Here is a 26,822-nt window from a genome sequence, read left to right as displayed (position 1 = left end):
GGGTGTTCGTGCCCTTGCAGATTCGCTCGGCCTCCCAGGCCCCGTCGGAGGCTAATTAGGAATGTGTCGGGTGCATTTTCTGACTCCCTCGGCCGAAAGATTTATGTATGTAGGTGTCAGGCCCCATCATTCATGAATGGGCTCGTTCGTCTCCTCATTCAAAGGTGAAACCATCATAGCTCGCCCTCCTCGCTGCCACCTCCCTCGTCCTCCGGTTCCGGGGCCTGAGGCGGCTCTGGTTGCGACGGCGGACAGGATTCTTCTTCCGGAGGTGGCGGCGGCGGGAGGTGCTGAGGAGGTGGATGTGGATGTGCATCCTCCTGGGACGGTGGCTGACCTCCTGTGGAATTGGATGGTCGTCGTCGTCGCGCCGAGTCGGCCTCAGCCTCCCAATCGCCCCGATGCCGTTCCTGAGGCCGTCGCTCTGCCCTGCCGGGTCCACCGCCCTGAGTGGGCATGTTCTGTTGCACGATCTCGTCGATCCGTTGCTGAATCGGATCGACAGGCAGCCCCGGAGGCCCGCCCCCGGGCCGGCTGCCGCTGTCCCGTCGAGGGTAAGGCCGGGGAGGCGGTGGTAAGGGATGCGGGTGTCTGGTCGCAGGGAGCGGATGTGAATGATGTGCTGGAGGGGCGTGCCCGTTCGCAGAAGGGCGGTCGTGGGAGAAGGCCGGCCCGCCGCTGGGGAGAGGCGCCTTTGGTATACGAGATGACGGGACCCGGTCAGCGGATGCTCCTACTGAGTCCCTGCGGGGTCGTTTTGGGGATGGGGCACCGTTCTGCGTCGCTGGCCCTGTCTCTGACGGGGGTATCGAGTCGGCCAAAGGGCGTGGGGGCTTCGTTTCATCGTCGGGGTCCCGCGAGCGCTTCCGACCGTTGACAGCGTCTGCCTCATGCCCGGAATCGATCGGGCGTGTCGTGTTGTCCGCCGGGCCATCCACGCGCGGGATCCTGGTCTTCTCAGTACCCTCGTCTGTGCTGATGGGGTTGGTCAAGTAGTACAGGCCGTTTCGATGCGCGGCGTTGTTCTCATACAGCTTTGCCATGCGCATACACGCGCGACGCACCTGGGTCAAGTCCACCTCAAGCTGTTCCCACCACGGCCGGCCCAGCACATCGTCTTCAAACCCAATGTCACAGTGCTGGGCCGCCGCGTATAGTGCGGCGGCGGCAATGATGCGGGCAGTAAACTGCAGGCACAGCACTGTGTATCCGGAATCGTTGACGAAGGCCCATGCGACGTTACGGAGCGGCTTGTTGTCTTGCATGCGGAAGAAGCAGATGAAGTCATAGAGGATGCGATACGGTTGCTCGAGCTGCAGATCGAAGCACAGCGCCTCCAATAGAACATCTTCGTGCACCAGAATAGTATCGCGCCAGCGCCAGAATTCCTTAGATTGTTCATCCACCACCATGTTCGGCTGCTTCTGTCCCACCCGGCAGCATGCTACCACCAACTCTTTCATCCGGCGTACGTTCTCTTCCACCTTTGTAGCCAGAAACAGAGCCGCCGCGGCTGTCGTGTAAGGATGAATGCCCGGTCGTTGAGGTAAGTCGACCATACTGTGTCGCATATAAAACCGGTGCAAATAAACGGCGGCCGTCGCGAGTGTAAGTTGCGGTAGCTTCAGCATAATCCCTACCTGATTAATAAAATTGACACCTTTGCTGCGGCTCATATGCTCGGCCTCCAGAGTCATTCCATCTAGCTGCGAAGGTGTCCGTGTAAGCTCCTCATCGGTGAAGATCCAATGCGCCTGGGTTGCAAGAAGGACGGGGTTCGACGGGGCAGGAACCGGCGGGAGCTCGGAAGGATGGGCTGCGGAAGACGCCATCGGGGATAGTGGAAGCGATTGAGATAAACTTGGAGGGTTAAGTATTGAGTGGCGAGCTGCTTGAGAGAATCTAATCTCCCCAGGCAACCTGGAAGAAAGCGAAGCTGCCAGTGAGAGCGGAGGAAGGCCCAGGAGCTCGCGTCGACCCGAGCCCGAAGTGAAAGAGACAACAGGGATCCACTCAGACGAGCTGATCGCGCACAAAGAGCCAGCTGGAACCAGCGTAGTGAAACGGCCCTCCTGCTAGTCTGTAGTTTGTCCTACTTTAGTTCCGAGCACCCAGAGTCCTGAGATTACCGAGGCGTGTTAATCATCGCGGGAGAGGCCACTGCATCGCATGCATCGGAAGCCGGTGATTCGGGAAGCCAATCGCACCCACAGGATGTCCGGACCAGGTGAGAAGGAGGATTGGGAAGTCACAGTTGTCAGAGGAGCTGGGGGGAGACGAGCAGAAGACCCGAAAATAGAAGGAGAGGAGAGCGATGGGCGGCGACTAGTTCTGAGTGCAACAGAGAGAGGGAGAGAGAGAGAGAGCAAGAGGAAGAGAGAGACTCCTTTCTCACTTGGGACTTTCCTTTTCCTTTTGCTGTGGCACTTTTTGGCGACTGACCGCCCAGCCAATGACCGCCGGCTTTTCGGATCATCCCGTTGTTCCGGGCCTCAGGGATCGTCGCTTCGCTTTTCGGAGAGATTCACATCTATATCTTTGGCGTATGATCATTATCACTATTATGAGTATGATAAGTGTTATTGTCATTGTTATTGTTGATATCATATAATACGATGGAGATCCCTGGTATTCTGATCCTTTCCCGTGGTTAGAAAAAACTCCAAGTGGCGCCTTGCTTTGCTGGTATATACGCAGACACGGGGGAACCATGCCCCCAAAGAGAAATACGAGAGATATTAGCAAACATGCTACACGGTAGAACATTCCACCCCCTTACTCCTCCTCACTGACTTCGCTCTCATCCTCACTAGCCATATGATACTGCTGCGACACCGCTTGCGTTGGAATTGGCTGGCTCCGGTCGTCTTCCTGTACATCCTCCTCAAACGCCGCCTCCATCTCCGCCGCGAGGGGATCATCATCAACCTCCAACTCCTCCTCGTCCAACCCGGGCTCCAGATTTATGCCGCTCGAGGTCACCGGCGCTCCTCCATGGCCAGCCGGAGAGGGGAGCCGTAGGTCCTCAATATCCTCATCATCATCCTGCTCCTCGTCCTCATCCCGATTCCCTTCCTCATCCGCCGGAGTGTTGTTCGAAGAGAAGTATGCGGGGTTGACCCGGAAGGGACGAGCAGGCGGCGGAGAGCCCATATCGATGATGAGATCACCGTCGATGATGATATTCGAGCCCGGTGATGGAACCGCCTTTTGAGAGGAGACAGCACCCAGGCCCGTGTCGGACGGCGAGGAATCAAATGTCTCCACTGAAGGTTCCTCCTCGACCTCTGCCTTCCGCTCCTCCCTTGGCTGCACAGGACGGGGGGGCGACCTGGGCCGTGGCCGAGCAGCCGCCGGTTTAGGGGGCTTGACCCCGTCTGGCTTCTTCTTCTTCGCGTTTACAGGCTTCGTCCGGCTCTCCGGGGGTGGCTGAGGGCTAGGAATGGATCTGGTAGCGGACATCAGCGGAGTATCGAGCTTGCTGGTGTAGGATGGGGGTTCTGGTGTCTTGTCCGAGCCCGACTTGTCATCGTCCGCATTCTCCTTGGGGAGAAAGTGGCGGTAGTCATAGGGATTGCTGTCGTCAGCAGGCCCATCATCGTTACCGCTGGCATTGTCCATGCCCCGATCGTCACCCGACCCATGGTCCTCTTCCTGCAAAGTGCGTAGCTGTTCGTACTGCTCTAGCACCTGCTTCTGGGATTTGGCCGGAGCAGACCGGAGGTTGAAGTTCAGTTGTGTTGAAACCGGCTCCAAGACGAACACTTTCCTCGCCGCGTCAAAGACTAGCACCAAGTTATGTTCCCCAACATCCGAGACAGCTTGCGTTGGGTCCACACTGCCTTGGTATGAATAAGTCAGGACATTATCGGTGTTGGGCGCTTTATCGGTGATTGTGAGGTTGTAGCGATCGCGGGACTGTCGGGTTCGGGTGATGCGTTGCCGTGCCGTCGCTGACTTGGTCTTGTAATTATATTGGATATTGACCAGCTGCGACTGTGGCGAGCTGGATTTACCATTGAGTCGGTCGCCCAGCACGATGGGATACTCGGCCTGCTTGGTCGGGTCGATCAACCCGCCGGTAGACAAAGCGGGGGCCGCCATCCAGACGAGGTGCAGGATCAGGGTTAGAGAGGAGATATTGCAGGGGGACGGCCGCTATTCTTCAGATAGCTTTGATGCTCGCTTTCAGGGAGAAATCTTCATTGCTGGGAGAAATGCGGTGTCTAAAACGCCAGCAGGCCCTGTACGCAAGGGAGAACGTCACACAGCAGCAGCAGCGGCGGCGGCGGCAATCGAAGGGGCCAATGCGACCGGCAAGCCAGCACCGGTCATGAAGCAACGGCTGTGTCGAAGCACTGAAAAACAGAGATGTGTATATATAAGGATAGTTCTGTAAAATATCCCCAGGGGACGAATACAGAGGAAAATGGGGGAAAGTAGCGAAAGGATGTTGCCGAAAGGAAGTCTTGAGGAAGAAGGAGAGGTGAGTGAGTGAGGAGGGAGGATGAGATGAGATGACGGCCGGACCAGCAACCCGGGCGGAGGCCTTGCTCCATCCGGTTAGTACCGCCCGGGGAGGCCCGAACTTTCCCTTTTGAAAGGGACGAGCCAAAGCAGATGCCGTCTCCAAGAATAGCACTTTGCACAGCCTTTGGGAGAAGTGGTGAAAGATTCTTTAGGGCATCTACCGCTTCAAATATCTCCTTGCATGGGCAAGGCTTGCCGCGACGAATGTCCTTTAGTCGAGGACCCGGGAGTTGTACCTCCTGTCAGCTGCTCTAAGCGTCCTGCCAAGGCTCTGTGTTTCCGAGTCACCTCCTCCCATTCATAGGCCAAGTCATCGTCATCGGCATCGTCGTTCTCTTGCTCCTCATCCGCTGCCTCGCTGAGCTCGGTCAGAATCATGCCAAAATCACCCCCCAGTCGACCCAAGCTGGCAGCGCAGTATAACACCTGGGTCAGGAGACTCTCCCGGGAGCTTTTATCCCGGACGTTGGGGAGATAGGTGCGCAAGGTGTCCGTCAACAGTTGTATTAGGTGCATTGGGAAGGTGGCAAGTGCCGGTGGAAGGCACTGGAGTGGATCCTCTGGGCGAGAGGGTCGCGATGCCGCAGCTTTGATCCGCGCATCGATGCCTCGTAAGCCGGTCACAGCGAGCTCTGACTCCGATTGATCTGGAGTGAAGATGTTCTTGTAAAGAGAGACGATCGCAAAGCTCTGCTCGCGAAAGATCTCGATATATCGTTTCAGATACTTCTCCGTCTGGTGTCCTTCGGACCAGGTCCCCATCGCCCCGTTCTTCTTGTCCGTGCTTGGAGCCCTGCGCTGTGTCTCTTGATCGGCCAGCTCCCGTAGAGGATCCAGAGCTTCTAGCATCGTGATCAAATTCGCCAGCCTGCAGATCAGGAATATAGCCCCCAATGCGCCCTCCCCCGCGGCCGGTGATCCTTCGTGGTGGAGGTTATCCAGTTCCGGTGCCACCCTACGCAGCCAACCCACCGTCCTCATGGCAGCTGCTAGCCGCAAGTTCTGTGCCCGAAGACCTGCGATCAGGTTCGACGTCATCTCCTTCATAGCATCCTCGGCCTGGGAGACTACGTCTTTAATGAGCGGCGAGTCGGGATAGAGGGTCTGTAACCGCTTGATATGCGCGTACAGATCCAATGCCGTAGAGTACGTCGTGGAGACCGAGCTGCCTGTCGTTGCTGAACTAGCGGCCGCGGAAGAGACAGCTGTTGCGAGCAGCGTGGGGAGCTCAAGGATATCGGACAGCCGGTCGACGTTCCGCGCCAGCTGCATCACCTTCTTCCGTTGCTCCAGAGCGACATTCTCCGCTGCTCGGCTGTATTTGGACGAGAACCGGACTGCCTCTTCGTCGAGTTTTGGAACCGCATCTCGCAATTGCTGGGCGTTCCGGGCCAACTGGGGGATGGACGCGCGGAGATTGGACAGGCCATCTGCGGAGGTGACAAAGGCCTTGTGGGAGCGATTCGACAGAGCTTGCAGCGAAAGAAGGGTGGAATGAGAGGACTGAGTTAGGGATTGAGGTTCCGTGGACTGTAATGCTTGGAGGGAGAGCGTAGGGAGACGATTCAGGTATTGAGCGGTGGTTGTATCGCGATCCGGATCGGAGAGGGCGGCGGCGGCCTTCGTCGAGTCCAGATGAGGGGCTAGAAGATCATACAAATAGTCGGCCATCGTGAGAATCGGCTTCTTCGTTGCTGAGAGCCGGGATGGTCGGCAATGGAGGGTATTGGGGGGAGCGTGAAAGCGGGCGATGATGAGCAGGAGGGCGAAACAAGGCCAGATTTAGCAGTGCCGAACTATCACTGCTCCGTACGGCGGCCTCGGCGACAACTGGCGAAGGGCCATCCCTCTCCTCTTTCTGGGAAAGCTAGGTGGTAGATATTATTATGAGGTGGCATATGAGGAGGTAAATCATTTTCTTTTAGGCCTACCTTAATTTATTCGATTATATACAGCTGATCAAGATCCCTAAGGAACGGGGGCTCCTTAACTACTACAATGTGAGGAGAGAGATGCTATGGAAGGATGTACCCTTTTGATTACAGGCCGGTAATCTAGGTGGTAATACGTGATACCAAACGGTAACAAACCCGACCAGCACCGACTGACATCATGCGCTGTGCTAACCTGATCGGGCGATTTCTAGATGCCTGGGGCCAATAGCAGTGCTGGATTTGGCAATTCTCCCCTACTCCGCAATCATCTCTCCTCTTTTCTCTCCTCCTTTCGAGTCCCAAGTCACGGACTCGCCTCATTCCTCTTTCATTTCGTCTTCTTCTCGCGGTCGCTTCCTCTATCCCGTTACTCCATCTTGCTGGCTTGTGTATTTTGTGCTTCAGTGACCTGATCGCTAGCCTACATACATACATCAGGTCGTTATCGCGGTGGGCCTGTCTTACTGATCTAGCATCGTAGCGCTTGCTTTTTCCCCTCAACCCCACTTCCACCCAACTACTTCTGCATGCAACAGTAGAGACCTTGGTAAGTAGTCATGGGCAAGCCGCGGGTCAGTTATTCCTCCCTCCGAAACTATCATTGTCCTCGGTACAATGTCTCATTCTGACAGATGATCATCTTGATCCGCCATGCCCAATCGGAAGGAAACAAGAACCGAGAAATCCATCAAACTATCCCCGACCACCGAGTGAAACTCACCCCCGAAGGACACCGTCAGGCGCAGGAAGCTGGCTCCCGTCTGCGTACCCTTCTACGACCGGATGATACCATTCATTTCTTCACCTCCCCATACCGTCGCACCCGAGAGACCACAGAGGGTATTCTACAGTCCCTATCCTCAGATTCCCCGGCCCCGTCTCCTTTCCCAAGACATACCATCAAGGTCTACGAAGAACCCCGGCTGCGGGAGCAAGATTTTGGGAACTTTCAACCATGTTCAGCCGAGATGGAGCGTATGTGGCTCGAAAGGGCAGACTATGGTCACTTCTTCTACCGAATTCCCAACGGTGAATCTGCTGCCGACGCCTACGACCGCGTCAGTGGGTTCAACGAGTCGCTGTGGCGTCTGTTCGGAGAGGACGACTTCGCCAGTGTCTGCGTGCTCGTCACGCATGGCTTGATGACGCGTGTTTTCCTCATGAAATGGTACCATTGGAGTGTGGAATACTTCGAAGATCTCCGCAACATCAATCACTGCGAATTCGTCATTTTGAAACTCAACCCAGACAACGGGAAATACGTCCTCCAGAATCAACTCCGCACGTGGTCTGACCTGCGGAAGGAGAAAGAGGAAGAACGACAGCGTGAGCGGGCAGCCAAAGGACTGGATCCAGTGCAGCCAGCACCACCAGAGACGTCAGTCCCTATCCGTCGTAAATGGGGTGGTTGTCCTGATGGATGCAATCACGGCGTCCGAAGACGAAGCTCTTTACGTACGCCCCGTGCACACAACGCAGACCATCCAAAGCATCAACATGACCCTCAGTCGAAGGAGACAACAACACACAGCGCTACTCACCACAATCACAGATCTCACGGGAATCAAAACGGCCACCCAAGACCAGTCCCGGCTGGAACGGGGACAGCCACTCCGGTTGACCAGCAAATGCTCAGAGCCCCGGAGCCAGCTTTGGGGGATCGTTCCATTGATGCAAGGCCTCTTGAAAGGACCTTGCCTTCCCCAGCTCCACAGTACGAGTTTGAAGGTGTACAGCTTGAAACCACGTCCACCTCTCAAGCAACTTTCCCAATACCCAATGCATCCACCACCACTATCAGTCACCTGAGCCAACCAACCTCAAATCCCAGCCCTTTACCCCGCCGCCCTGGCCTCGCCCATCTCCACCGTGACAGCGAAGACCACCTCCTCCATCCCCCGAACTGCAACTACGCTTACATCCATCTCGTTGGCCGCGACGGCGGCGGTTCCATGAGCGGCGCAAACAGCCTCGCCCCGTCGGAGGACGAACGCGAAGAGAAGCTTCGCCCCAACATGCATACTTATACCCATAACCACAAACAAACTCACTCCCGCCCCAAACCGACCCCCTCTGCCCATCAAGTTCGACCATCTCAAGACCTAGATAACGACGGCGACGACGAAAGCAGTTCCAAGCAGGCTGCGCGACCCCGACGTACCCGATCCCACAGCCACCATGTCCGAAATCCCCCGGGCCTGGCACGCCAAACCCTGAGCAAGCAAGTCGCCAACGCCCTCAACCAGGATCGAGCAGGCCAAGACAGATTAGATGATGAACCTCTCCCCACAGATCCTCGAACTTCGAAAGCCGAGAACCAGCAAGCGGACGAACACAGCCGTGAAGACAATCAATACGATGATCACGATCATGAACACTATCACCATCACGGCGACGATGAAGAGGACGATTACAACGAAGAAGACGCCTCGTTCGAAGCTGAAAGAAAACACGACCAGAGCATAAGGGGGAGTGTATACTAGCACAGGACTACAGGCAAATTCTTTTTCTTCTATACCCATATACAATCAAAACATACAAGACAATCACCCTCACATCACCGCCATACATACCTTATAACTCCATTCATACCCATGTAATCATGACTCAGATTTCCTCCATGATGTACAACCCACCCCCCAACAATCTATCGACCTACCATCTATTCAATGAATGAATGAATGAATGCATGCGCACATCGACAGATAGATACCCCAGGGCAATCAATCAGATAAATTCCATTTATTCCAATACCACATAACAAACAAACTATCCTATTATCTTATTGTTCCCTCTCATTCTAATTTACTCATATTATTCTCGCATTCACATTAATCAGATTCAAACTAGGGTTCTTTCTCAAAATTGTACTTGCATTTCGGTTACGGGGGATTATTTTCTTAATAACTTTAAGTTGACTACTATCTACAGAGAATAAAAGATCAGATAGATGTATTTGCATGTTTTCATTATTTCGCTATGAGTATCATTATACGTTTTAATTTTGTGCGTGCATTGTTGCTGAGCTGTTGTGGAAAGAAGGTCAGTAACAAGCTCTTTGTTTCATTTCGTTTCTTTAGTAAGGTTTCATAGAGTCAGTGAGAACGACTAAGTTAGTTCAGAGATCAGTGAAAATACACCTTTCCTCAACATGACAGAAGGATGAAAGAGAAGAAATTTGAGACAGGGTTTTACATGTACATATAGCATGGTAATTACTTGGAAGGAATATTGGAGAGCAGTATATATCAAATGGGATCCCTGTGCTTTTTTTGTAAGGGAAGCTTGAAATGTCTTTGTCCCATATTTCTTGTGAATGGTAATAGAAAAGTAGTGAAAGAATCTAACTTACATTCAGGGAATGAGCAGTGAGAAAGAATAAGGAAGCCACACAAGAGGGTGTTATAATCACCGGGAGGGGAATAAGACAAAGACAAAGAGTAAATGTAAAACAAGGGGCATAAGGGGAGTATCACTTTTCAAATGCCTCACCAATGATTTGAGGGTCGGGCGAATAAACAAACATGCAAAATGGAAAAGGTCATCGAAGGTAAAACGAACAAATAATGGTAATGTTACAACCGAGAGCGCACCTCCACAAACACGAAGCTGCAGTAATGTACTCTGGTCGCATCACGAAAAGTAAAAGAGGATCTGTCGACCGGAACAGATGAGTATGAGTAAGAAGAGAAAAAAGAACAGATTAAAGGCAACCGAACAAGAAAAGACAAGGTATTAACGCCACGGGACTCGAGTGGAGCGTGCGTGAGAAGAAAGCCAAATGTACCAACTTGACAAGCGTCAAGGAACACAACACAATCTATGAGTAACAGTCGCCAGATGAAATGCCCAAATCCAGAGAAAATGAGGAAAGATCGAACAGGTCAAAGAGGGAGGATGGAGAAGGCAACGGCGAAGCACAGGCGAAAACGCAGAGAGAAACAATCGTAATTGTCGTGACATCTGACTCCAGAGCTTCAGCGCAAGGAATCTCTTGGAAAAAACTTTTCGACACGATGAGAGGAGTGTTTCGTAAGAAACAAATCGTATCGAGATAGGAAAGCGGAAGGCAAAGAAAAGAAGAAAGGAGGATAGTGTCACATCGTGCAGAAAATGCGCAACCGGTCGGACACTTTTTTTGGGAATTTTTGCTTTTCGGGAAGCATGAAAGACAAAAAGAATCGGAGGGAAAAGGCGACCGATGGTACTTTTCAGCGAAACACAGACGTAACCGAAACTGACCAAAGAAAACGGGTAGTCATGCAGAAACACGAAGGAAACACGGTATCATCAGTAACGGAAAAAGAGACAAACAAGGACAACCTGGACAGGTCTAGAACGAAGCGAAGAACAGGATCGAAGGAAACACGTTTCTCCAGTGGACTATGTCAGAGAGATGATTAGATGGCCGTAGCCCCTGACTAACCAGCCACGATCGGTTGCATCGAGCCAAACGGGTTCGCACACATGTAGTGCTCCATATGCTTGGCACAATACAGGCAACCACAGGATGACCCGTGGCCCGTCCACACGCTCTGCGCGAAAGGTAGCGCATATGCGGGGGTGTGGTGGTAGGACGGAGGCTGGGAGCGAGGGGCCGGTGGAATGTACTGCTGGGGCGGAGGAACCCAGGTACGCGAGTATGGCGGGGGAGGCTGCGTGTACCACGGCCCAGCTGCGTAGTAGTCCGGAGTGTTCGGTCCCGTGTGAGGTGCAGAGGGCGGCGAATACTCCGACGCGGCAGGGTTCAGCCACGAGGTTTCATAGCTAGTACTGCGCTGGTACTGGGGTGGGATCGGCCCTTCGGGCGAGAGCAAAGGCTTCGACACGCGGTGGCTGCGGGAGACATTCGTGTCGATGGGAGCCAAAGCATGGCGGGACTCTTGCGCCCGAGCAACGGTCTTGGTACGCCAGGTTTCCCAGTGAGACAACCATGACGCAAAGCCATCCTGCTGGTCGTAGATCCGGTCGTGAATCTTCCACTCGAAGGCAAACAGCCAGTCGAGCTCCATCGAATTCAGCTCGCTCACAGGGATGTTGCTAACTTCAGCCCAGGACTTGTTCTGGAAGGTGTTGTCGTCCAAGAACTTGCTTCCCAGAAGGAGGGCCACGGTGAGCATGCGGTAGACCTGGCCACTGCCGGTGTGGAACACCTTGGTGGAAGAAAGCATGCGCATCCTGCTGGCTAGGTAGTAGAGTCCCAGAAGGATGGTGGAGCTCGGGAGACGAGTGGATGACAAAATCTGGTAGACGTATTTTCGGAACTGAGGGGGGACCGACGATCCTGGGTAGACGCTTCGCGCTAAGTCAATATCTGCTAGGTTGATCTTGGTGATGTACAAAGCATACATTCCCTGGGCCATCTCAGCCACAAAGTCGGACATCTGGTCCATCTCATAATCCAAGTGGGCGGCGACACCTCCAGTGGCCTTTTCCTCCTTGCGCTGGGGTTCGGGCTGCACCATCATCTCTTGGCGTCGGTATTGGGGCGGGATGGCACTCTCCATCGGGGGCAACTGAACGTTGTTGCGGATGGGAGGCAAAACGTTGGCGGCACCCAGAGGACCGAACATGGGCTGGTTGAGCGCGGAGTGAGCGGCGACCATATCCCGGCCATTGCGGACGCCCAGAGCGGACTGCGAGTTCATGGGCTTGGAGTAGCAGGTCGACTGGGAGTACTGCTCAATGAAGTCACAGCCGTTCTGGGGGTAGCGAGGCGGGAATGCGGCCGAGGGACCGAGGAGGTAGAAGGGTTGATCGTGTTCCATCCTGCCACCGCTCAAGATATGGGGAGGAGTAGGAGGAAGGCCCTGGAGGCCGGGAGCGAAGAAAGACGGCATAATGAAAATAAAAGAAAAAGCAAAAGAACCAGTTCAGGACGGGAAGGTAGACGGTCTGAGGCTGTAACAACGGACAAGATCCCGAGTCAGCAAATTGGGTTTCAATGGGACGAAGGGCAATCCCAGAGAGCAAATTGAGTGAAACACCAAGTAAAACACAAGATACGAACCGTCTACACGTTCGCCACGCCCTGATCCTGGGGGGTAGAGCAAATGCTCAACGAGCCGCGGCTCTAGATAATTTCGTAGTGAATGTTTCTTAGTTGAATAACATGGAGGAACAATTCCACGGCACGAATGTCGAAAGGAGCGGACGGAGCGGTCGCGACTAAGATGTCTCTTCGGAAGTTCTTCCTTGCCGGGGAGGAGCGGTTCTGTAGCGGCACGAGTCTGGTGATCCCTTTCTGGCTTTTTACTTCCGGTGTTGTAAGGCGGGCAATTGATCGAACACGAGGCTGTCGAGGACGGAGGCGAAAAGGGACGGAGTTTGACGGTAATCACCGGAGACGCGTGGGGACGCTCAACAATGAATAGCAAGCAGCAAAGGATGATGTAGTGGAGGGAGGCAACAGGCGAGAAACGTTGAGATTCTTTCTTTTTTTCTCCTTTCTTCTTTTTTTATAATTTTGTGTAGGTCAAGGATGAGAAAAAAAAAATTAGAGCAAAACAAGTTCTCGCGTTTGGTGGGAATTAGCCCCGATCCACAGCGACAACGACACTTAGTGAAAAGCTCGTTGGGGTATAAGGGAGGAGAAGATGGAGAGAGCAAAGGGGGGGAGAGGGGATTGAGGAAGGTAAAGTTGCAAGAGCAAAAAGCGAAGATGGTGAAAGAAGGTGTAGAGAGGAGGGGGGAAGAGGATTGGAGAAGTAGGTTAGAGAAGGGGAAGAGGGAGAGGGGGGAGTGAGTGGGAGGATGGAGAAGAGAAGAGAGACGGAGAACGAGAGGTGGAAAGGCAAGGCGAGAGCGAGAGCCACAAGCCAAAGCAGGAGACCCGACGAGAGAAAAAAACGAAGGGGAGAGCGGCTGCTTAGTGGTCCGAGGTGTCAGAGAGAGTCTAGTCTAGTGAGGGTTGAGGAGGTGACGATCCCCGGCTCACTTCTTCTTCGCTGCTCTTCTGACTAACGAGTAACACCAATACACCCTCTTCTATGTGTCGTGTCTGGCTAGGTTGGGTCTGTCTAGTATTCGAGTCGTGATCCTTCACAACATCCACTGGGTTCCCTGCCATTGATTATGTAGCCTTCTCTGCCTGTTCACCTTTTCATGCCCTGTTCTACCTATCCGAGCAATGGATGGGATATTCCCTTTCTATTCCTTTTCCCTGTTCTATTCTCATTGTTATACTGTAACTTTAAACAGTAAAGAAAAAATAGATAACTACATTGTAAAGTAACCTATGCCCCCTACCCATCCTTTTTTTTTTGTTATTTTAATTATCATTAATATTTTTTTTATCTCCTGTCCATGATCCTCCCGGCAAGTTCTCCGTTAGGGAACGAGACCATCGGAATGGACCCATGGCCAGGTCAGTGTAAGGGAAATGTATCAGGTTTAACAGCAATAAAATTTCCCTCGAGAATATTTTTAATCACTTTCCCCCCCAAAGTGAAATAAAATCGTAGCCAAATTTTACATCATTAATATTAAACATTATTATTAAGATCAGTGGCATCTGCCTATGAGGGAATGGGGCAAAATAGGATTTCTCTTCCTTTATTATGACGCAGACCAGGTACCGATTTGAATCGCAACCACCACGATCTGAAAGGGAAAGGGAGGAAGTTACCAGAACGATCGTAGTGATGAATGGGGACAGGGTACACACTACTGTCAGACCAAACAGAATCCCAGCCGCAACACCCGAGTGAAGCAGTCCCAAGTAACTACTAGACTAGTAATATTCTTAGTAGTGAGTTAACTACGGCTTTCCACGGAGTACACCTCATGGGGTTGGAGGGTTGTTTAGAGTTTTCAGAGTTTTCCCTACTATTTTCCATTAGAGCCCAGCTAGAGGAGAGGGGGAGTACCCAGTGATGATGATGGAACGGCCGTCCTTGGGAGAGGGTGGAGGAGTTGACTAAGGCATGTTTAGGATGAAAGAGGGAACCTGAAATCAAAAAAAGAAAAACAAAAAAACAAAACGAATTAAATTAAAAAGAGGAAGGGAAGGATGAAGGAAGAAAGGACAGAGGAGAGGGAAAGAAGAAGTTGAAAAAGGGAAATAATAAAAAAATAAAATAAATAAGACAAAAAAGAAAAAAAGAAGAGGTCAGAGGGAAAGAAGAAAAAAAAAAAAAAAAAAAAGAGAGGGGACCAACCAGCCAACCAGTAAGAAGTGACCGACTGACCAAACCGCCTCCACCGTAACGCTGCCGAACGGCCAGGTTACTTCAATTTCAGACCCAGCTATTCTCACCAACTTTTCTCTCGCCCATGAAAAGACCCGCGGCCAGAACGGAAAGAGAAGCCCGGGTCCATGGTTGAGGAGTGCTTACTCACCCTCAACAACAAGCAATCTTAATATAGCATCTTGCACCGGCAGCGATATGAATCCATCGACTATTTTTGCTTGAATGTACTGGATTGTTGGCTGACTGAGGCATCAATTCAAAGGTCCCAATTGTATCTCTTCTCAGTCAGTCCGTTCGTCAGTCATCAGGTGCAATACGAGCAAAGGGTCATGTTACTGGGTGGTTAAGTAAATTAAGTGTCAGATGGCATGGGCGGGAAATGCTTCAAATCCAGCACCGGACAGGACGGCCGGGAGTCAAAGTAAGTCAAGGAGGCACTCTGACTGCAACTCCATCCAATAATCGACTGCACGACCTGCGTCGTCGGCAGAGACAGACAGACAGACAGAGAGGCAGGCCAGCCAGCCGGACGGGACCAGACCAAAGACCCCTGGGGCGGGAGGACTCGGCCGGTCAGACTGTTTAGGACTGGTACTTACGTAGTGTGTCTTGTCTACCTACCGGCAGTTTTTACTCTCCTTTAAAGGGGGGGAAGTCAACGAGCAGTTCGTGGTGACCGTTAGATTAGCGGCTAAGAAGGGGGGAGAAGGAAAGGAAAGGAAAAATCCTCGAATCCACTTCGGTTACTACTACTGTACTGAATAGTCTTGTCTTGCTTTTTTGTCTTGTCTTGACTTGATTTTGACTTGGGGAAAGATTATTAATTGCTTTTCCGAGTAACAACGGAGTAAGTAGTACTAATTACAAAATAGCCTTGGTTATCTATTCTAGATCCTACTCGGTAGATTTGATAGTTTACAAAGTTGTATCCAGTAAGTAAGTTACCAATGATACCATTCATTAAAGTGATGCAGGCGCAAAAAGTGACGAATTGACCCAATCAATCCCCGGCAGGCAATCGTCATTCCCTTCATTGGCTGCAGTCCGTGGGCAAATAGGGGAGTGGAACAGGAGGCAGTGCGAAAGCTGCGATTTGTCTATCGTTCACCAGACAAGAAGAAATGGGAATGGGGGGGTGGAGGCAAATGCAACTGCAAGAAGCCCAAGGCGTCACACAGAAAGGTTGAAAGTGGACATGACTGACTGACTGATTTGATGATGATCAAATTTAGTTGCAAATTGAGGAGAAAAATAACAGCAAGTACAACTTAGTAGGATTGAAAGTGACAGGCGGTGTCTTACTCCGTAATGGTAGTGCTCTGAACACTTTCAACTGTGGGTGGACAGCGCTAGTGGGAGGACCTCGAACTGCTTCGACAAATGGGTGGGACGTGCGCCCCCGTGCTAATTTAGAAAGGAAAAAGAAAATTCAAGAGGGAAAATAAAAAAAAAAAAAAAGGGTAAGGGGAGAAAAACGTGTCTGAGTGGTACATGGGACTAGTCGGTCTGTGGCTTGGCTTATTGCAGGAGGCGAGTGATATAATCATCGGGGATGATTATTTATAGCCAGTGAGAGATGGAACCTGGCCTGGGAAAGGAACAAGGGAAGGAAGCAACTAAGTAAATTAGATAGGCATCATCAGTTATTTTTTACTTGTTACTAACTACCATGTATGTATGCGACTAGAGAAGCACAGCTGCAGCAGGAGCGACAGTGGCAATGCCGTCAGTCAGTCAATCAGTCACCCTCGAGAGGGCCAGCCAGGCTTTGGACTTTCCTGTCAAGGCGGAGTCCCATGCCACCCACCAACCCTCACAAGAGCCAATCCGAGAGGCGGACAGCCTCATTTTGAACTACAAAGTATAAGCGCAATGACACAACAGGCAGACAGGGTGAGAGACAGAGGATTAGTTACTACTATCTATCTGTACTGTACACTGTAAGTCACCACACATGCAGAACACAGGACAGGACAGGACAGGGACATTGCACCTACATCATCATCATCATACACATCCTCACTTATTATCGTCATTATCGTCATTATCGTCATTATCATCAGCATCATCAGGTGGCTGAGTAAACCAACATTCCATGCCTACATTCCGCGGTTGCTAGAACAACAGGCTGGTCTACGTAAGGTCGATGCCTGAGAAGAGGCACCTTACAGTGATTGCGATTCCTACTGGTTTATCCGATCAGGTGCAACTTCCAGTTTTGAGGCTGTTGCGATTCCTTCTGGGCTGAGAGGGACGGTGACTCACCGACCGTCAGGAAGGATGGGCAATCCAATCAGCATATGATCAGGCCGGAGTATTTTGGAGCCTGTTCGTTGATTACTTTGTACCTCACGATAGAGGTGGTATACACAGTAGTAGGAAGTTTCCTACTCTGGAAGGTTACTACTTACTAGTAGTAGGAACTGGCAATAGCCGATAACTAGTATATCCCTCACGATGGAGGGTTTCCTCTCCTCACTCTCTCCTGTGAACCCCGCAGGCACGGAATCTACAACACACCTGTGTAAATGCGCGTCTCCCACAGCAACCTACACCATTCGCAGCCCCCTTCATCATCAAATTTGATACCCAATCATCCCCGATCCCCAAGCGCGGTACCTACATCCCATCCCATCCTATCCCCCTTCAGGATGAATGAATGACCCGAGTGAGTAATCACTACCATCATCAATCTCATCCCTACTATGTTTCACAATCCCCCAACCACCGGAATAATGAATTGAATAAGATCACGCCGGTAATGTCTCACTTACAACGAAACAACCAATGAATACGTTTTATTATAATCATATAATAAGAGTTATGCCAACCGAACCAAATCGAAACAAATCAAGTCATTGAGAGAGTAAATTCAGTCAGGTACCAAGAATATATTCCCACATCCCAGCCACACAGACTCAAGTACTACAACCTGCACCAAGCAAGATCCAGTAACCCCAAGTGGGGTGTTCACCCTCCAACTCCTCCATACACAATACTCAACTCCCAAGCACACTTGCATCCACTATCGAACCTACCAACCCCCATCATCGCTGCCCGATCTATTTACCACTCTTTGCCCCTCCTCTTCCCCCTTGGAACTAAAGATGCACGCCCACACAATGATGGAATGATGATTGATAGCCGATATTCAACCTCATGCACTTCGTTACTGATACCCAGTCAGTCACCAACCACTCACCTGCCCAATGAACACCACCTACCTAATACCTACCCAATAACTACCCTCCATACACCAGACGCCTAGATAGATCACAATAACCATCCCCAATCCATCCATCCAACAACCGACATTTTACATATACACACATACATGACATCCTACATGCTACATACATACATGAATGACACCCCGCATAATCAAATAATATCGCAATGATAGCGATAGCACTACTACTAGCCATGCAGATAGAATAGAATGACAATACGGATGAATGGAAGGATGCACACGACCGGCCCGGTGACATCCTCCCTCCTCCCTACCATACCATAGCAGAGATAGTCATGGATAATATATTTTCTGCAGCGCATCATCACATCACGGGTGAATCCGGTCATCGGGTCAATCAATAACCCTTTCTCTTCTCTTCTCTTCTCTTTATTTTTCGTTCCGATAGGGTATGTGCTTATGTATGTACGTGCACAGATATTTTGTAGATAGTTAGTAGGTGGTCATAGGTGCTCAATAATAAATGAAAAACTTAGTAGTAGTAATAGTAAAGTCTGCAGGTGCCAATAATAACGATAATAATGACAAACCCCGCTGTTTCTCTTTTCCGGAGTATTGCAGAGTAACTACTTAGTAGGAAAGAGTCGGATGAAGATAGATAGTAGTAGTAGTAGTAAGTGGGGGAGGGGTAAATCATTGAATTACTACTTACTGAACTTACTTCCTCCGGACTACGGTAGTACGTAGTTCGTTAACTTACTTATTCCCATCATCCACAGCCATTGAAACCGCTATTTACAAATCAAGTCTACAGAATTGATAATCATCAAATAATCAAAACCCCGTCGTATAGCGACATCCCCATTCGTATGATAAATTGTTTTTTGTTTCTTAAAATCTATGCAAATAAACTCCAGCTGCTTTTTTGATGTGAATTTTAGGTAAAACGAAAGTTAAGCAAAAAAATGATTTTTTTCTTCCGATTCTCGGAGAAGGAAGAAAAAGAGACCCCCCATCACAAGGGGGAGAAAGGGAGGGAGGGGGTGGGGAAAAGCAAGTGTCAATGCAAGTAAGAAAAATAAAAAAAAACTTGCCCGGCGCTTATGATCCATGCAAGTCCGGGATGTCGCGGACGTGGAAGAGACAAAACAGGATAACTAATAAAAAAAAGAACACTTTGGAAAATGGACCCTCGGTCCAGAACGGAGGGGATATCATCGAGAAGCACTGCAGTGGCGGGTGGATAAGAAAAAAAACACAACCCACTCAAGAGACGCAAATGGAAATAGCAATGGAAATGGTAGTAGTAGTGAGTCAGTCAAAATAGCCCCAGAAACAGAAATGGATAATAACAATCGGACTCCGTTTCAATATCATGAAAGATAAAGACCAGTTATGTGATCGCGCGCGCATGTTTTTGTATCCCAGATCACAGATCTCCTAACACCGGCCCGGTCTCCATGTGGTAGATGTATGTTCGTAAGCATAAAAGCAAATCCCAAGTCGTAAATTCGTCATCCCAGTTTGAAACCTATTCCCGCTTGCAAATAGTCGCCCCTTGCTAGGCTGACTATTCGTCCTTTAAGCTACCGATCAGATTGCGAAGCGCATCGAGGATGACTGCTTCGTCCTTCGGTTCGCCGCCGGGGAACGAACTATCCGTGGCATTGCCGAGAACGCGAGCGCGGGCACTCTTGAGCACCTCCCGAATGTAGTTCTTATCCTCGTAGTCTTCCATCAGGACCGCTTCGAAGTCGTCAATCGCCTTGCTGGCCCGCTCATTGAACGATGACGCCTCCGAGTTGTCCATTGGGCCCGGCCCAGGATCGTGACCCATGCCCATATTTGGCGGAGGATGCTGCATAGGTGGACCTGGGGGCGGCGGTGGAGGATGATGGCCTTGATGTGGCGGTGCATTCATCGGCGGCATGGACGGTGGGTTAGGCGGAGGATAAGGTGACTGGTGCTGTGGTTGGGGTGGCATTGGCTGCGTCTGTTGCGACTGCTGCAGCTGAACCAGCTGCGGCGGCGGATCCGAGGCATAAGGCGAGGTATAAGTGGAGGGCGTGGTCTGCGCAAAAGCAGGTGGAAGGTTGTTGCGGAGCGGACTCGGTATCGGGAAGGGTGTAGAGGCGGCAGCTGGAGCAGGGGGCGGATAGGGACTGGAATGGTGAGGAGTAGGAGTAGGATTGGGGGCAGGAGCTGGGGGAGGAGGAGGTGCATAAGGATTGGGAGGCATAGAGGGGAATTGGAAGTGCGGATTGGCCATCCCAGGTTGTCCATGCTGATTGCCATAGGATGGGTTCAGCTGAGGCATATACTGGGGGGTAGCTGCCGGTGCAGACGGGGGCTGCGACGCCGGCGGAGGAGGCGACGGGCGTCGCTTCTTTTCCTTCTCAACTGATGCCCCTGGGCGGAGCTGCCACGACCATCCTTTGCCATCACGCTCTGCATGCATGAAGAGATGGCTGTTGCCATTGAGGTTATGTCGCACACTAGACGTCCAGCCTTCGGTTTCACACTTGAATCGGAAATATGGGTATTTCAGCTTCAGCGCGCGGTAGATCTGCTTGAGCGTCATCGGAGTACCAGCCTCAGTGAGGGCATCAAAGATAAGCACGGCATAGTTGTATGGTGGTTTGGCCAAATCCTCTGGTGTGTAGGCGGATTCGGGAGGGTAGTTAGGCGACGGTGAGCGCGAGGGCTTGCGCTTCTTGACTGGAGGTGCCTTGATGAACTCCTCCGGGCGGTGTTCCATAGGAAACTGGCCGCCCTCGGTTGAGGGTAGTGGAAAGTCCATGGGCGTACCATCAGGCTTCTTCCTCTTCGTGTACTTGCGCTTCTCCGGCTTAGAATTAGGTGACTCCGCACCAACTGATTCTTTGGGTGTTGCCGTAACACCACTGGTTGGTGCCGGTGCCTTTCCAGCTTTGGGACGGTTCATGGGCGGAGGAGTGACGCCTCCATTGGCCTCGCGCTTCGCCGCCAACTTCTGTTCTCTTGCCAGTTCGGCTCGCTCGCGTTTGGACATGATGCCGTCCTTAGGCGGCCGTCCAGGACCACGACGCCGAACAGGCTGCTGGTTGGGGTCTCCGGAACCTTCGACGGACTGCACTGGTCGCGACGGATCAGGTTCAGCCCGGGTCTTGAGAATGATCTTCGTGGTCTTTGGCGTCTCCTTTGTCTCTGAGCCATCAGATGCGCGCTTCGGAGCTGGCGTTTCGTTCTCGGCCGTGGTTGAAGCCTGAGCATTCTCATCTTCGGCCGTGAATGGTTCTTCTACTCTATCTGCTCCAGTTTCGCCAATTGGCACGTCGGGAAGCAGGAAGCGGATGCGGACGCCTCCAATTTGGATATAATCGCCACTATGTAGGGGCCTTACTTGCCCCGGTGATAGCCAATCCGCGCCGATAAAAGCGCCATTTCTTCCCATAACCTCCATTTCGAAAAGGTTTCGGTCAAAGTTGTATGCAATTTTGACATGTTTACGTGAAATCCCTCGATGCCCGGCAGCACTACCGTCGACCGTCGCTGGGGGATGAATAGGGATCGTTGGACACGCATCCGGCGAAGGAAGTAAAGCCAAAGCATCCACTGGCTTCGCATCGCCGTTCTCTTCGTTCAAGGACTGCATTGCAAGTGCATTGTAATCGGTAGTCGATTGCAATTGGGCCGGAGTCGCATGCAATTGGGCCGGAGTCGCATGCAATTGGGCCGGAGTCGCATGCAATGGAGCCGATTCAGCGTGGGAAGACACGGACGAGCGACGACTGAGATGATGTGGTAAATGAGGCGGAATATCGGGATCAAACCCCATAATACCACCGCGGTCACTGACCACACTTCCCAAGATGCCACTGCCCTCATGTTTCACGCGGTTGGGCGTATGCGACGTGTTGCCACCGCTCGAACTCTTAGCCCGGGAAGTCCTCATCGCCTGACGGACCTGGATTTCGCGCTGATGCGCCGCCCGGGCCGCTCGTACATCACGTCCAAGAATGAAGGAGTATGTATTGCAGTAAAAGTGACCGTCATCGAACTCCAGCTTCGCAAATGCCTGGATTCGGGGCTCCGATCCCGCGACCGAGCCAGCGATATCGTGAGACAAATGCCCACCAGAATAGCCAAGGGCGGAAAGATCAGCGCTTTGCGAGAGATAGGCGGCGGTCAGCATCTCATTCTGCTGCAGGGCTTCGAACGGGGTCTTCGGAGCGGCGGTGATATCGAAGGAGGAAAAAAGGTCGGGATGGTCTAGACTCGCTTTGGAGAACAGTAACGGATCCGTCAAGCCTTCTACAGTATCTGATGCCTTTATTGACATACTATCGCCGTTATCTGGGTTCGAGAAATGTAAATCGGGATGTTGTTCGGGGTTTTTTCCGTCTTGTTGGTGAGGAGCCAGCGATTCAGTCGATTCCGGCGGAAATTGATCCGCGCCTCCATTGGTCGAATCTGCAGGGACAGCCGGGGGTTCGGAGGTCGATTCGAAGTGCCATTGACTCTTTACATCCTGATCGTTATTTTGGGACGGCTCGGCCCCGTCTTGGGCTTGCGGCATTGGATGATCCTCAGACTCCAGCCCGTCGGCCGAGACCTGGTTCCCGAGGAGTTGAGCCAGGAGCGCGCTGGCGGCCGATTGACGACGCATATCGGACTGGGCTTCTGGAGGAGCGGACGCGGAGGGGGCAGAATCGTGGTCGCCGGGTTCGGATTTGACCACGGGGGTGGTTGAGGACAGGGTAGACAGGCCATTGGGAGGAGAGTCGGGGGCAGAATCGTGCAGAGGGCGGATTGCGGAGTCGCTGGGCGGGGAGGGGTGCGGTTGGTCGTCGTGTTGCTGCTGGGAGCGGGCGTAGTCGTACACGGACGACATATTTGGAGCAGCATCTGGCGGACGATGGCCCACCGCAGACGCTGTCATGGTCTGCGACGACGACATGACCGGCGGGCAGGTCTTGAGGGCGGAGGGGGATTGGAGAAGGACGACGGGCTGGGAGAGGAGGAGGAGGAGGAGCAGAAGTCGAGGGCGGTGAGGCTGAGGCCCCCGTCCTACTCGCCCTGTGACTGGCTGGGCCCGTCACGCCCCGGTCGGTTTTTCATAAATTTTCTGCCATATTGTGACGGTATTTTTGACATACTTCTATGCAGATGCAGCATTCTTACTGTACCCGCATGGTTATTACCACCCGGGAACGTATCACGGGCCTTCATTCACTGTTTTCGTACCTGAACTTGACCCCATACTATACCAACTCACTAGTAAAGTAACTTACCTGGGAACTTTTTTTTTACTCCCCATCCCGGACCGACAGATCAGACCAGACCAGACCGACCTGCATAGTACTACTTCACGACCATAATCCCAGTCACTCTTACTTACTACTGACTCATTATCCATCTATCCAAGTATCATCTCCTCACCGACTCTCACTCCCATCACCATACACATCACCACCCCCATATCCCCACAAAAAAGAATGCCCAAAAAGACATCCAACTCCAAGCAGCAGCCCCCCTCATCCACCCCCAAATCCCATCTCCAACAAAAACACCAGCAGCAGCAACCCCCCAACTGGCCCCCTCTCCGCCCACTCATCCCCTCCACCTCTCTCACCCTCGACCCTCTCGTACCCGACCAAATCTACCTCATCCGGAACTTCTTCCCCTCGACGCTCTGCAAAACCTACACTTCATTCCTGGCCTCCCTGCCACTGACCACCACCCCGGGCAAACCCAAGAAGGGCGATGCAGTGCGAGTCAATGATCGGTTTCAGATCCAGGATGAGGGGTTCGCGGAGGGTCTTTGGTCGGGGACGGCGTTGAAGGAGATGGTTTTGAATGCGGGGGCAGATGATGAAGATGAAGAAGAAGAGGAAACAGTGACGAGAGATATGAAAGATATCTGGGGCGGGGAACCTATTGGGCTGAACGGGAATATCCGTATATATCGGTATTCGAAGGGGCAGTTCTTCGATAAACATTGTGAGTCTATCCTATCCCCTCTTCCCATTATCCTTCTTTCCTTAAAGGTCATGGTATTTCGGGGGTAGAGGTGGAAAAGGGGTGTTGGGTTGTAGAAGGATGATTCGTAGTCAACACCTAGTCAAAAGTAATTCAGTATGCTGATAGCTGCTCCTACCGTAGATGACGATTCCAATGCCATTACTTTCTCCTCGCCCGGTCATCCGCCCCGTGCGGCCCGCACCACTTGGACGCTCCTTATCTACTTGACGAGCTGTGAGGGAGGGGAAACCGTCTTCTATCCAGAGGCGACCCGGTCCAATCGCAATCCGGAGCCTGTGTCGGTGGCTCCGGTGCCGGGGATGGCGCTGCTGCATCGGCATGGAGATCGGTGTATGTTGCATGAGGGGAAGGAGGTGCGGGAGGGGGAGAAGTGGGTGTTGAGGAGTGATTTGGTGGTTGCGCGATGATATACAAAGTACTACTTGGGTATCATTACAATTTACAGATACAGAGTCTGCTGCTTTTGAGGCTATGCTGTATTATAAATATCATCTTACGCATCCCATCGACACTGTCAAGCACTTGTCGTACATGTCAACCATATATGTATCCTTCGTAGCCAATGAGCTATTATAAACATAGAAACGGCAAAAGACAGGAATAACCCAGGTGGTTTATCAATGACACACGCGTCCGATCGCAGCGAACGAAGTGAGCAGCCTGGTGGCTGCGGCTTCCTGCGCGACTCGGCCATGAATATAACCCGTGTATGAACAGTCCAGAGACATACACAACCCCCGCGATGCCGATACTAAAACACGACCCAATGTTTCGCCGATGAATAGGGGATCCTTTTTTCAGCCATCTGTCGTAGATCTCAAGACCAACAGGTTTCCCTGGTTGGTCCGTCCAACCAAGAACATAGATAGGCGAATAACGACACAAGAAAGAGATAGAAAAGTCACCACATTGTCCCACACAAAACTCCCTCCCTCTTCGCCAAGGATTTCGTGTATTTATGACCCATTACGCCCCTCAAGCGGGCACAGGTTTCGATTCGTATTCGGCTCGTCGCATGATATCTTCCACAGGGCCGAGTAAGCGCTTGAAGCCATCCCGGCCCAGTTTCGCCACCTTCACCTCTGTCTTGGCCACGATGCTTGCGGCCCGTGGCTTGTCGTCCAACAAGGCTAGCTCACCAAAGTAGTCGCCGCGCTTGTAGGACTTCACAGGGCCCTCCACACCATTCTTGAAGGCCTCCGCCTCCCCGGATTCGAGAAGGTAGAAGGCATCACCTGGATCGCCCTCGTTAATGATCGTAGAACCAGCAGGATACTTGATGGCGTCCAGAGCATCGGCAATCTTGGCACGCTCATAGGGCTTCAGGCTGGACAGCAGCGGCACCTCCTCGAGGAATGCCTCGTACATGCGACGGCGCTGGAAGGCCGAGTCCATGAGAATTCGTCGGAAAGTGATGCGGTCCAAGGCCCAGAGGGTGCTCTTTGGGTCCACCGACACAACGGTGGCCGCGCGAGGCGCATTGTACATGAGAGCCAGCTCTCCAAACGAGCCTCCGGGTCCAACGGAACCGACTTTGTTGCCCATGCCCTCCGGACCGGGTTGCACAGAGCCCGACGGGTGGATCATGAAGTCAAAGTGGCCATTCTCTACGATGTAAAAGTAGTCTCCAGCATCACCCTGGCTGATGACCTTGATACCCTTGGCGGGGATGGGCTTCTCCACCAGGGCATCGAGCACACTCTTGAACTGGTCGTCATCTAGGTGCGAGAAGAGGAAGTTGCTGCTGACCGCGGTCTTCAGCCGAGCCAGCTGCTCCTCTGATTTCTCATGGTACGGGGGAGTCCAGCTATCTGAGCCAGCCGAGGTCGGGTTCAGTGACTCTGCAGAAACCGATGTCCGGCGGCCCAGCGCGTAGTTATTAGGGAATCCCTGATTCGCGGCGCCCGTGGGGCGGATGTCTTCTGGAGGGAACTCGTCGGCACCCTCCTCGTCCTCCTCCCTGGGCCCATTGTCGAAGGGACTCCTGTTGAATCGAATTGGACCGCTGTTCTCGCCATAACCGCCACCGAAGAAGGGGCTGCCGGTCGACGAGGATGCAGCAGCGGCGTTGGCAGATCGAAAAGTGGGATCGGTTGGTGACGTCACCTCGTATTCGTCCTCCTCGGAGATCTTCTGGAAAGCAGCGGCTTTGTCGTCTTTTGTGCCCACCCGGAGGGGTTGCTGGGCGCTGGGGAATGCACTCTCAGCCATGCTGGCGAAAGAAGGGCCGGAGAGAACACCGCTCCGGCCACAGTGAAGCGGGGAAGTTGAAAGGTCGGGAGACGGCGACTGAAGCGGCCGGCACGTAAGGACGGAAATGGTCTGAAGGAGGTCAGACGCTGAGCAAGACTTGGAAAGGCGGGCAGGTGAAGAAATAGAGTGTATGTGCGGGAGAGAAGGAGAGAAAAAGTAGGAGGGGGCAGTAGTCATCAGAAAGCGAAAGTAGTAGTAGTAGTAGCAGGGTTTGGAAAGGACGGGGGGACAGAAGATGTGGTAGCACAAGCCCGAGAGAAAGAGAGTGGGAGGGGAGGGAGGGGCGGGTAGAGAAACCGACCAGAAGGTCGTAGCAGCAAGCAGATTGGAAGGTTGGCCGTGGATGGAACAGAAATGGGGGATCCAGTCAGGGAAGCAAGATCATTGATGATTGGGGTCTCCGCTAGACAGTGTGGGTATTGGGTCCAGCAGGCCTCATTGGATGTCCGCCGTGGTACGTTTTTCTGCTTCGGAGCCTCTGAAGCTTTCTTCTGGCGGAGGGGAGGGAGCTGTTGTGCCCGTAGATAGCTGGCCAGAGCTGTTCTTGTGCAGAGTAGATCTCACGAACCAACACAAGCAATGTATATACAGAAAAAAAAGGTAACAAAATTGAGAGATGTAATAGTGAAATACAGAATAGAAAGAATAAAAAAAAATAATGAGTCCAGTGTGAAACAACAAGCACAACAAATCACAGCG

At 52.2% G+C, this 26,822-nt stretch overlaps 8 protein-coding genes across 8 annotated transcripts; 2 read left to right on the top strand and 6 right to left on the bottom strand.

The window, feature by feature from the left end:
* Positions 1-116: 116 nt before the first annotated feature.
* On the bottom strand, positions 117-1,985 carry BO88DRAFT_144339 (putative cyclin). Its single transcript, XM_025701476.1, has one exon. It carries the CDS (start codon positions 1,830-1,832, stop codon positions 174-176), a length of 1,659 nt encoding a protein of 552 aa, XP_025558962.1. The 5' UTR covers positions 1,833-1,985; the 3' UTR covers positions 117-173.
* Positions 1,986-2,547: 562 nt separating this feature from the next.
* On the bottom strand, positions 2,548-4,399 carry BO88DRAFT_144330 (ELL-associated factor). The gene has a single exon (XM_025701475.1). It carries the CDS (start codon positions 4,102-4,104, stop codon positions 2,776-2,778), a length of 1,329 nt encoding a protein of 442 aa, XP_025558961.1. The 5' UTR covers positions 4,105-4,399; the 3' UTR covers positions 2,548-2,775.
* On the bottom strand, positions 4,400-6,488 carry BO88DRAFT_144329 (Dor1-like family protein). Its single transcript, XM_025701474.1, has 2 exons — positions 6,462-6,488; positions 4,400-6,397 (listed from the first exon to the last, which is right to left on the bottom strand). Exon 2 carries the CDS (start codon positions 6,199-6,201, stop codon positions 4,696-4,698), a length of 1,506 nt encoding a protein of 501 aa, XP_025558960.1. The 5' UTR covers positions 6,202-6,397; positions 6,462-6,488; the 3' UTR covers positions 4,400-4,695.
* A 274-nt stretch (positions 6,489-6,762) lies between these two features.
* On the top strand, positions 6,763-9,385 carry BO88DRAFT_407791 (acid phosphatase DET1). The gene has a single exon (XM_025707534.1). The coding sequence runs from the start codon at positions 7,097-7,099 to the stop codon at positions 8,945-8,947; it is 1,851 nt and encodes a 616-aa protein (XP_025558959.1). The 5' UTR covers positions 6,763-7,096; the 3' UTR covers positions 8,948-9,385.
* A 1,491-nt stretch (positions 9,386-10,876) lies between these two features.
* BO88DRAFT_144087 (putative cyclin-like protein (Clg1)) lies at positions 10,877-12,760 on the bottom strand. Its single transcript, XM_025701473.1, has one exon. It carries the CDS (start codon positions 12,302-12,304, stop codon positions 10,886-10,888), a length of 1,419 nt encoding a protein of 472 aa, XP_025558958.1. The 5' UTR covers positions 12,305-12,760; the 3' UTR covers positions 10,877-10,885.
* Positions 12,761-19,187: 6,427 nt separating this feature from the next.
* Positions 19,188-22,807, bottom strand: BO88DRAFT_144047 (forkhead domain protein). Its single transcript, XM_025701471.1, has one exon. It carries the CDS (start codon positions 22,783-22,785, stop codon positions 19,417-19,419), a length of 3,369 nt encoding a protein of 1,122 aa, XP_025558957.1. The 5' UTR covers positions 22,786-22,807; the 3' UTR covers positions 19,188-19,416.
* Positions 22,808-23,114: 307 nt separating this feature from the next.
* Positions 23,115-24,295, top strand: BO88DRAFT_407788 (uncharacterized protein). The gene is made up of 2 exons (XM_025707533.1): positions 23,115-23,828; positions 23,991-24,295. The coding sequence occupies exons 1-2, from the start codon at positions 23,324-23,326 to the stop codon at positions 24,275-24,277; spliced, it is 792 nt and encodes a 263-aa protein (XP_025558956.1). The 5' UTR covers positions 23,115-23,323; the 3' UTR covers positions 24,278-24,295.
* A 409-nt stretch (positions 24,296-24,704) lies between these two features.
* On the bottom strand, positions 24,705-26,507 carry BO88DRAFT_144016 (cyclic nucleotide-binding domain-containing protein). The gene is made up of 2 exons (XM_025701470.1): positions 26,425-26,507; positions 24,705-26,192 (listed from the first exon to the last, which is right to left on the bottom strand). The coding sequence occupies exon 2, from the start codon at positions 26,079-26,081 to the stop codon at positions 24,846-24,848; it is 1,236 nt and encodes a 411-aa protein (XP_025558955.1). The 5' UTR covers positions 26,082-26,192; positions 26,425-26,507; the 3' UTR covers positions 24,705-24,845.
* Between the last annotated feature and the right edge of the window lie 315 nt (positions 26,508-26,822).

This window comes from Aspergillus vadensis, assembly GCF_003184925.1.
Source record: "Aspergillus vadensis CBS 113365 unplaced genomic scaffold BO88scaffold_26, whole genome shotgun sequence".
Taxonomy (NCBI): Eukaryota; Fungi; Ascomycota; class Eurotiomycetes; order Eurotiales; family Aspergillaceae; genus Aspergillus; species Aspergillus vadensis.
The sequence above is the reverse complement of the archived record's forward strand: the minus strand, read 5'-3'. Positions and strand labels throughout refer to the sequence as shown.

Bases quoted from the DNA above. Each gene is read 5' to 3' on its own strand.
- BO88DRAFT_407791 (XM_025707534.1), top strand. From the start codon at position 7,097: ATGATCATCTTGATCCGCCATGCCCAATCGGAAGGAAACAAGAACCGA.
- BO88DRAFT_144047 (XM_025701471.1), bottom strand. From the start codon at position 22,785: ATGTCGTCGTCGCAGACCATGACAGCGTCTGCGGTGGGCCATCGTCCG.
- BO88DRAFT_144016 (XM_025701470.1), bottom strand. From the start codon at position 26,081: ATGGCTGAGAGTGCATTCCCCAGCGCCCAGCAACCCCTCCGGGTGGGC.
- BO88DRAFT_144087 (XM_025701473.1), bottom strand. From the start codon at position 12,304: ATGCCGTCTTTCTTCGCTCCCGGCCTCCAGGGCCTTCCTCCTACTCCT.
- BO88DRAFT_407788 (XM_025707533.1), top strand. From the start codon at position 23,324: ATGCCCAAAAAGACATCCAACTCCAAGCAGCAGCCCCCCTCATCCACC. The intron at 23,829-23,990 runs GTGAGTCTATCC...CTCCTACCGTAG, and splicing joins GCAGTTCTTCGATAAACATT to ATGACGATTCCAATGCCATT.
- BO88DRAFT_144339 (XM_025701476.1), bottom strand. From the start codon at position 1,832: ATGGCGTCTTCCGCAGCCCATCCTTCCGAGCTCCCGCCGGTTCCTGCC.
- BO88DRAFT_144330 (XM_025701475.1), bottom strand. From the start codon at position 4,104: ATGGCGGCCCCCGCTTTGTCTACCGGCGGGTTGATCGACCCGACCAAG.
- BO88DRAFT_144329 (XM_025701474.1), bottom strand. From the start codon at position 6,201: ATGGCCGACTATTTGTATGATCTTCTAGCCCCTCATCTGGACTCGACG.